General features: G+C 51.9%; 1 protein-coding gene across 1 annotated transcript; it reads right to left on the bottom strand.

Moving 5' to 3' along the window:
- Window positions 1-2,015: 2,015 nt before the first annotated feature.
- On the bottom strand, window positions 2,016-8,974 carry XKR5 (XK, Kell blood group complex subunit-related family, member 5; the record flags this gene model as incomplete). Its single annotated transcript, XM_009875623.1, has 7 exons — window positions 2,016-2,110; window positions 2,952-4,025; window positions 5,815-5,926; window positions 6,369-6,538; window positions 6,648-6,857; window positions 7,549-7,730; window positions 8,791-8,974. Coding segments are annotated over 7 exons (2,027 nt in total), but the record flags the coding sequence as incomplete, so codon positions are not given.
- Between the last annotated feature and the right edge of the window lie 289 nt (window positions 8,975-9,263).

The following is a 9,263-nucleotide window of genomic DNA, read 5'->3' as shown; positions in this document are numbered from 1 at the left end:
AATGTGCCCCAGGGTATCGAGTGTCCCCACCCCTGCAGAGAGGGGACCGGTGGGGAGGGGGTATCTGGAGCCGAGATTTGCAGCTGGACAGTTCTCTTACTCCAAACAGGGCTCTAAGATTTAAGTAAATATAAGTAGTTTCTACAGGTGGGGGCGTTTGGTTCAGTGCTGGGGTTGTACCCAACATGCAGCACTGGGTGCAGCAGGGCCCTCACGCAGCCTACAATTATTTAAGGATAGATAATCCACCTTATTTCACCTGATTTCACGTTGCTCCCAAGGAGAAGGCGAGGGGGAGCATGGCAGGCTCTCACCAGTGACCACCCCCCATCGTCAGGGAGCAGAGCCATGGGAACACGGCCCCCACACCTGCACCTCGACCCGTATCTCAGCTGTCATGCCCCCTCCGGTGCTGCTCCCAGAGCTCCCCCCTCTCTTGGCCACTCCTCGCCCCGCCTAGGACTTCCACCATCTCCTCTGAGGTCAGAGATGTCAGCTCATGGGGCACCTCCAGTCTCTCTGGGCATTGTGCATGCCATCCCTGGATGTGTTCAAGTGTCGCTTAGATGTGGTGTTGGGTGAGATGGTTTAGGGGTGACCTTGCAGCGTAGGGTTAATGGTTGGACTCGATGATCCCAAGGGTCTTTTCCAACCTGAATTGTTCTATGTTTCTATGATTCTATGCGCTCTGAGGAATCAAAGCCTTCAAGGACACCTGACTCCTGTGCCCCAAAGTATCCTCTACTTTCTTAAATTTGTGTGTTTGGCCATATTTTCTTTCTGGCCTCATCCATGAGACAGTTTCATGACAGCTGCTCAGTGCTATCAGATCTTTCCCACCTACAGTTAGTCCATGCTACTACAGAGCTTGGATAAAATCCTCCCAACCATTTCAGGACCCTCATCAATTTTTGCCTATACAGCTAAAACAGACTCATGGCTGTTCAAGACACTTTCTGCTAAGCCCAAGTTTAGTTAGGACAAACCTTATGGCCTGCTGTTAACAGCAGCAACCCCGTGCTTATTGAGTGAAAAACACTTATATCACTCACAAGTGCAGGAAAGACGGCGTAAATCCTGCTCCTCAAGGGCCTGGACCAGAACAGCAAACCCTCAATGCATTTGTTTTCCCTGCTCAATCTTGTCTTGTGATAACCAGCACAGGTTGGAGGGCAGCCCATAATTTGGGTAGCCATCACCTCACCTACCAAGCATTTGATTTTTTGTCACTGACGCGAACTATTAGGGCATGTAGGATTGCAACTGTAGGGTGTAGAGCCAAGGTCAAAACTGCTGCAGCTGGAGAGTGTCCAAGGAGAGATTCCCATCGAGCACAAGGCCATGCACTCTGATCCTTGGGTTGGTGGCTTGTTTTCCAATGTGCTAGACTCCAGGTGTCAGGGTTGGATGCTCTTGCTATCTTGCAGCAAATGCTCCAAATCTACCCCAGGTATTACAAGTCTTAATTTAGCATCTAGTTTCAATGACTTGTCATGTTAGTGCTTCTTCTCAAGGTTGCTAACATCAGACCTCTTGGTACAAATTATATAGTTGTATAGGTGAGGTCACATCCAGCCCAGGAAGCCGCACAGATGTTCTCTTGCAAAACAGCAGGAGAGCAAGGTCCAACATCCCCAAACCACGTTCCAGAGGACTTTTACACCCCCAACGCAAGACACAGATGCAGCAAAGGCTGGTTTGTTTTTTTAAAAGCACCATTATATATCATTATCAGAGGTAGAAAAGCAAACTCAATAAAAATTTCCGTACTGCCACGGCAGTCGCACATTGTGAGGAAGACTCCGGAAAAGCTGCTGCAGCTGCTTCTTCTCTGCAAACCACAGTCACAGCATGGTGATGCTGGCTCTGAATAGCGACATGGAGCTTTCACCACCCTGAAAAGTGGCTTCATGGAGACATGGAGCTTTCACTGCCTCCGAAAGTGGCTTCACTTTAAAACAGGCACCAAGTGTGTTTTCACCGCCCAGATCAGCTTGAAGAATCATCTGGCTCAGTCAATCCTGAGCATCATGGAAGGTTTGGGGTTTTTTTAATAATTCATTGCATGTCTGTCCTTCCTGCTGCCTTCCCTCTGCTGCCAGAGTCCTGTCTGCAGCGGGACATTTAGGAGGGAGCATCCAGCCAGATCTGGATTATCTGCAGCTTAGTGGAAGGGGACAAGGAAAAGTACGGACAGAAGAGGTGGCTGGAGGAAGCAGGAAGGTTGGGAAGCAAGCAGGGACATGGCTTTTCTCTATAGTTCTGTCTATGATTGTCTGTGAACCACATTCCGGGTCCTGATTTTGTGGTCTGCAGTCTGAGGAGGGTCTGGGCCCCAGTAAATGGAGCTGGTAAAGCTCTCAAGATGAACTTGGTGGGGGGAAAAGTGCTTGATTAAGCACTGCTGAGCCTTATTTTAGGGCATGTTCTGTCCAGAAGGGTGGGCACCTGAAAGTAAAACTCATTTCTTTTCTTTAGGCACTTGTTTTTCCTGAGAAGACTCCTGCTTTGGTCACCCTCTGGAGACAGGAGCCAGATCTCCACGCTGCGACAGGACAGCAGCTTGTGTAGGCACTTGTCAAGGGACATGCTTCGAGACATTGTCACAAATATTTCAAAGGCAGCATGCTCCAGCTGCCTAGGACTGTAACATAAATAAGTTTAATAAATACCTAAACCTGGACTTTTAAGGCTTTTTAGGACGTTTGAAGCTCTCCAAAACTGCAGGTAGAAGATGCACTGGGAGGGAAGGTGATGTCCAAGTGATGGAGGACCACATCTGCCCAGCGGCAGAGGCACCATGGGGACAGCCTTCACGGCCAGCATTAATGCCCCACCACCTCCTGTGGTATCCCCCCCCCCTCCTGTGGTATCCCCCCAACATGGCAGCCACCCCAGTGCCGACACAACACGATGGTGCAGCAATTTACAGGGTCACTCCGCCAACCCACACAGGTCTGTCCCCTCTCCCAGCTCCCCCGGTCCTCGCTGGGGGCATTTAGGGTCGGCCTTGGGGGTGGAGGTGAAGCACGGTGACCTCAGCTTGCTCCTCGCCACAGTCCCTCCTGTCACACAAGGGTGGGTGTCCCAAAGGTGATGCCACTCCACCAGGGCACCTTCCAGCTCCACAGGCTCCGAGCCCTCTTTGAGGGGACCCGTCACCCCGCAGTCGCCAACGGAAGAGCTGCTCCGCAGATGCTTGTGGGCACAAGCGCCCAGGATTGGGCTGATGCTCTCTATCCCAAGGGACAAATCCCCTCCTCCTCCTCCTTTTCCTCCCTCTCCTTCTCCCAGGCTGCCTGGAGGAGACTGGGTTTCATTGTCCTTTTGCACCACGGCCATGCATGTTGCTGTCCCTGTGCTGGGCGAGGTGATGCCTCCCACAGTCGCGCTGAAATACACAGAGGAACCTTCTGCTGGATCCAGGGAGAAGCTGCTGGGAAAGGGCACGGCCGAGTGAAAAGCAGGCTCCTGCCTTGCTCCATCCTCCTGCGCTGTTCTTGCAGCACCAACGATGGGTTTGCTGCCTCCTCTCTTCCCTGCCACCGGCGATTTCTCATCGCTCAGACCTGATTCAACACCCCGAGGATCAATTTCCCTCGTGGGGAGGGAAAAGTCTGCCCCAGGCTCAGCACCGGAGGGTTTCCCCATCATCCATTGCCCAGGGTAAACCTCTCCCACGCCACCATCTCCAAAAGCTGCGTTGATGGCGGACATATCTCCTGTCTTCAAAGCCAGCTTTACCAGCAGCCAGTGGTGATGGCTTGTCCAGCTGTCCTCCAAACCCCCTCCCAACTGCAGGAGAGATGAGCCATTCCCATTTTTGGGATCTGCCATGGTCCCTTCCCCAGCCAAAGACTCTCCACCTCCTGAAATTCCTGAACTCTGCCCCGCTTGAGAGACATCTCCAGCAGCCTTGTCATCACCGGCAACCCCAGCACTGCAGGTTGTCTTCAGGAAGCCCTGCCAGATCTCTGTGGACTTGGGATGGAGCAGGCTGTAATAAACCACCAGAGCTGCAGCACCTGAAAAACAGCAGCAAGGTGTCAAGAGAGAAATCCCAGCAGCATTTCGGTGAGGTCTGAAGGAGAGATTAGACCTTGCCGCCACCTGCTGATCAACAGGCCCTTTGCAGAGACACTGGTGGGCACCTGGTGCTTGAGCAGCACGTCTTTCAAGCATTTTCAGGGGTGCAAAAATCACATTCAAGCAGCTTTCAGGGCTGAGCCCTCTCAAGATCATACTTCTTCTATAGAGAAGGCTGAGAGAACACCTCATTGGTCTCTACAACTACTTAAAAGGGGGCTGTTGCGAGGTGGATGTTGGTCTCTTCTTCCAACTCACTAATGATAGGAAAAAAGAAATGGCCTCAAGTTGCACGAGGGGAGGTTTAGATTAGATATTAGGAAAAATTTCTTTACTGAAAGAATGGTGAGGCACTGGAACAGGCTGCCCAGGGAAGTGGTGGAGTTGCCAACCCTGGAAGTGTTAAAAAAATTTGTATATGTGACCTTTCAGGTCATGGTTTAGTGGTCATCATTGTGCTGGGCAGACGGTTGGACTAGACGATCTTAGAGGTCTTTTCTAATTTTAACAATTCCATGATTCAGTCTGATCTGCTCAGCAGACTGGTAGGTCCACAGTGAGGCAGGTGCTGAGCGCCAGCAGATGGGGCACAGGGCAGGGAGGAGTGTGTGATACCAGGAGTCCTTCCCATCTCACAGCATCCCCCTCTAGTCATTAAATGAGACATCAGCAGGTTTTTAAGACATTTCCAACTTCTCTCCTAAATTTAGCAACATGGTTTGGTGATGGATCTGGCATTGCTGGGTTAACAGTTGGACTTAAAGGTCTTTCCCAACCTAAACAACTCTGACTCTGAACTCCTTCAAGGCCAGAGGAATTGTTCCTTTCCCAGCCCTGTTCTTCTACGTGGCTCATCTATGTGCAGCCGACCTGGGGAGATGCACAAAGCCCAGCACACTGCTGTCACAGCTTCCCTCTCCCCCATCCCACTGGCAGAACAGGAGCTTGGTGGGGACCTCACCCACCAAACAACAACTCCCATCCTTGCCCAGTGCCAGTTTTGCCAATAAAGGTGACGACAGGTTGTCTGCAAGCATCATACAACCTCTCCTTCAGCTGGATTAAAGCTTTGGGGAATTAAATGCACCAGCTGGTTGTGGCTGCTGCCTCCTCTATGGGCAGGGTAAGGAGTAAGGCAAGGTACGGACAAGGTAAGGGGTACCTTCTCCCTCACGTACCAAAAAATCCTCCCCATGAGCAGAAAAAGCTTCTCCGTTTGCTGGGCCTTTTAAAAAACAGGGTGGGAGAAAGCTGCTGTATTCTGCATGATCCCACACCAGCGTATCTCCAAAACATACCCACTGATGGCTCATCCGTCCCAAGCCACCTGCACAAACCATCAGTATATGCTCAGATGAAAATGTTTCCTTGCAGTGATCCCCTGTGTTATAGCCCTGCCTGCACCAGTCACCAAGATCAAAGAAATCACAGAAAACTGTGCCTCAGAACTGTATTTGGTAGTGGCACCTGAGCCATCTGGGGATATGTCGATCATTTCTGCAAGAATCCCTCTTCAGGGATGGGCTTTTAAGAAACGATGAAGAACTGAAACTCAGGGTGGATTTAACGTTATCAAATACATTCAGATGCCTAAGCTGGAAGAAAGTAGAGCAAATAGTCTGATGCAACTAAAATAACTGGCGATTCTCGTTTGCAACTAAAATAACTGATGATGCTCATTTACTCTCAAAATACGCAATCCAGGCTCTAAAAAACAGGAGATCTTACCTATTACAGACCCTGACATGACGGCCCCGGTCACACACAGGCTGTCCCTCAGCTCTGCCTGAAGGAACCGGGTGGCCAACAGCAGCAGGAGGGTGTTTTCCATCAGCATTATCTGCAGAGCAGAGGGAAAAGAGTTGACACTTTTATCCTTCTGATACCGCTTTTATCCTTCCGCTGGCTTTAGACGTGCTCCTGATGACAGCAAACCCCCCAGTTTCTAAAGTATCCTGATTTATTTTGCACCTAACTTATCACTTAAAATTTAAAGGCTGCTGAACTAAACTTTCTGCATGCTCTCGACCTTTTTTTTTTTGCCATGAAAAATACCTCTGGCCGAGCATCATGACCCCTCTGCTGTTATTACAACAAGGTACGGCTGCTGCTGAAAGAACAAAGCTGGCACAGAAGGTGCATCCACCTTGGTGACAATGCAGCTTTGTCTGGACACAGTAAATGCTGGATTTTTAACAATGTGAGAGATGAGAGAGTCTGAAGCTACCGCTTCTCCCCGGCAGCTGCATCCACATGAAATACTGAATATCCTGGATACTTACTGAATAAAACACAGCCACCCTGTGCTTGGAAGGACCGGGCTGGACATTAATGTAGCAGAAGATGTGCACAGCTCCTACGAGGCAATTGAAAAGCCTCCAACGGCAAGGCTGGGCCACGATATCTGTCTGCTGGGCCACCAGCCAGAAGGACATGAGCAGCCAGTGGACACCTGCAAGGAGAAGGGACCGAAAGGGGAATGCTGCAAAGTGCTCGAGTACCAGGAGCATCTCCAGGGCTGACGGTGGATGGGACACAGGGAAGATGGTCATAGCTCTTACCTGCCACAGCAAAAACCCAGAAGGAATACAGCTTGGCAAAAAGGACCAGGGCCAGGATCCTGGTCCCCAGCATCCCTGTCCTCCAGAGCAGCAGGCAGAGGATGGCCGCAGCCGGCGGGCAGAGGTGACCGGGTTTCAGCAGGCAGGCGAAGCGGCTGTAGGAGACCAAAGCCCAAGCGAGGGAGAGCAGGGACAGCCCAGCGCTGACACCTGCACGGGGACAGGGACAGTCAGATGCTCGGAGGGATGCCCGACGGCACAGTATTTCAACGCCAAGGAGCTGCTGGCAGCGTGGCACCCCAATACAAGCCAGGCACTCACTGTCCTGCCAGCTGAAGTATTTGAACCAATTCCTGGTGACTCCAGTCTCCTCTGCACTCTTGGCATGTCCCTGCCTAAATCCTCTCTCCCATGGGTGGCAGGGCAGCTCCATCTCCGGTCACTGCGATGGGACCTGAGACTGACACCGTACTTGAGCGTGACCTGACTCCACACCTCAAGTCCTCCCTTTGCACATCTGAAAGTTCTTTTCTACAAAGCAGACCCCCAAAATGCTCAGCCTTTAAGTGCCATTAGGGCTGGACGTCAATAGGAACACGTGTTGGGTTCAAACCCAGCCAAGGCACTGTCTTGCCATGGAGGTCCCCTGTATGGAGGACTAACTCTTCTGGCTGGGAGAAGCCATGGGTAGCTCAGAGACTCCTCCACATTCAACCACAGCAGATCTTTAAGGCACATTTCTCCCTGTTGCCTTGCACTGGGGCTTTCCAGCCTCTCTGCAGCATGTTCCTCCATCTGGAGCCTGCCCTGAGCCCTCCCAGATGGAGGAACACGAGTTCCCTCACCCAAACCCATCACCCCTCTGCAACTCACAGCATCCTCCCAGGACCTCCTCGCTCACCAGGGATGAAACCTGCTGGGTCGACTGCCACGACGACGTAGGCCTGAACCAGGAGGTGAGGCAGGCTCTGGAGAAGGGCTTCCAGGAGCTGCAGCACACACACGTCCCCGCATTGCATCAGCACCTCCCTGGCACGGGCATTGCCGCCCGCCTTTGTCACCATCCGCAAAACATCCCAGTACCTGCAAGAGTCACCGTGATGGGGTGTCCACCCTGGTTTTGGCAAGTCTGGGACTGCGCCCAGGCTAGGGAGGGCTGGATGGACCATGATCAACAGCTGACTGAACATGAGCCAGCAGTGTGCCCAGGTGGCCAAGAAGACCAACGGCATCCTGGCTTCTGTCAGCACTGATGTGGCCAGCAGGAGCAGGGCAGATTGTCCCCCTGGACTCAGCACTGGTGAGGCTGCACCTTGAGTCCTGTGTTAATTTTGGGACTCTAAGGACAAGAAGGACATGGAGGTGCTGGAGTGTGTCCAGAGAAGGACAACGGAGCTGCGGAGGGGTCTGGAAACCAAGTGTGGTGAGGAGTGGCTGAGGGACCTGGGTCTGTTCAGCTGGAGCAGAGGAGGCTGAGGGGAGACCTCACTCTCTATAACTACCTGAAAGGAGGCTTCAGTGAGGTGGGGGTTGTTTGCTTCTCCCAAGTAACAAGCAAGAGGACAAGAGGAAATGGCCTCAAGAGGAGATTGAGGGGAGATCTTATCGCTCTCTACAACTACCTGAAGGGAGGTTGCAGAGAGGCGGGGGCTGGGCTGTTTTCCCTCGTGGGGGGGGGCAAGAGGGAATTGGATTTAAATTGCGTCAAGGGAGGTTCAGGTTAGATATTAGGAAGCATTTCTTTACTGAAAGGGTTGTCACCCATTGGAACAGGCTGCCCAGGCAAGGGCTGAGTCACCATTCCTGGAGGTGTTTAAGAGACAGGTGGGTGTTGCGTTGGGGGGAATCATTTAGCCAGTTGATAGGTCTGGGACAAAGGCTGGACTCAATGATCTTCTAGGTCTCTTCCAGCTGATACAATTCTATGATTTTATGATTCTAAGTTGTTCCAGGGGAGGTTTAGGTGAGACATCAGGAAAAGCTTCTACACTGAAAGGGTTGAATGGCCATCCTTGGATACATTTAAAAGCCGTATAGATATAGTGCTCAGGGATGTGGTTTAGAAGTGAGCCTGGTAGAGTGAGATAACCATTGGACTTGATGATCTTAAAGGTCTTTTCCAACCAAAACAATTCTCTCTCACCGCTTCCAGAGGCCCAGCTGCAGGAGGTGGAGCACCAGGAGCCAGCAGTCGGGTGGGAAACCGTCTGCCCGGAACCAGAGGATGCTGAGGAGCTGAGCTGCGTAGCCGGGCACCACGCAGGCGACTGTCACCCCCAGCCAGCCCAGTTGCCCACAGACCAGGTAGTGGATGATGGCGCAGAGCCCTGGAGAACGGCAGAGAGGCACTGCTGAGGGATGCCACAGCCAGCAGCTGCGAGGTGCAAATTCATCTCCAAGGGGATTTGAAGCCCTTGTTCCCCCCTCTGGAGTCTTATCTCTGGCTGCCGGCTACTGGTGGCTTGTCAGCTGTGGCACAGCCATCGCCACCCAGGCGCCTGGCCCAAGGAAGGGTTCTGATAAAAAGCACTTGGAGAAGGGCTCATGTTCCACATAAATAAATAGATAATGAAAGAAAAGGCAATGTTTTCAAACTACTAAATTTTTCAAGGTAAA

This window comes from Apaloderma vittatum, unplaced genomic scaffold (assembly GCF_000703405.1).
Source record: "Apaloderma vittatum isolate BGI_N311 unplaced genomic scaffold, ASM70340v1 scaffold21708, whole genome shotgun sequence".
Lineage (NCBI taxonomy): Eukaryota > Metazoa > Chordata > Aves > Trogoniformes > Trogonidae > Apaloderma > Apaloderma vittatum.
The sequence above is the reverse complement of the archived record's forward strand: the minus strand, read 5'-3'. Positions and strand labels throughout refer to the sequence as shown.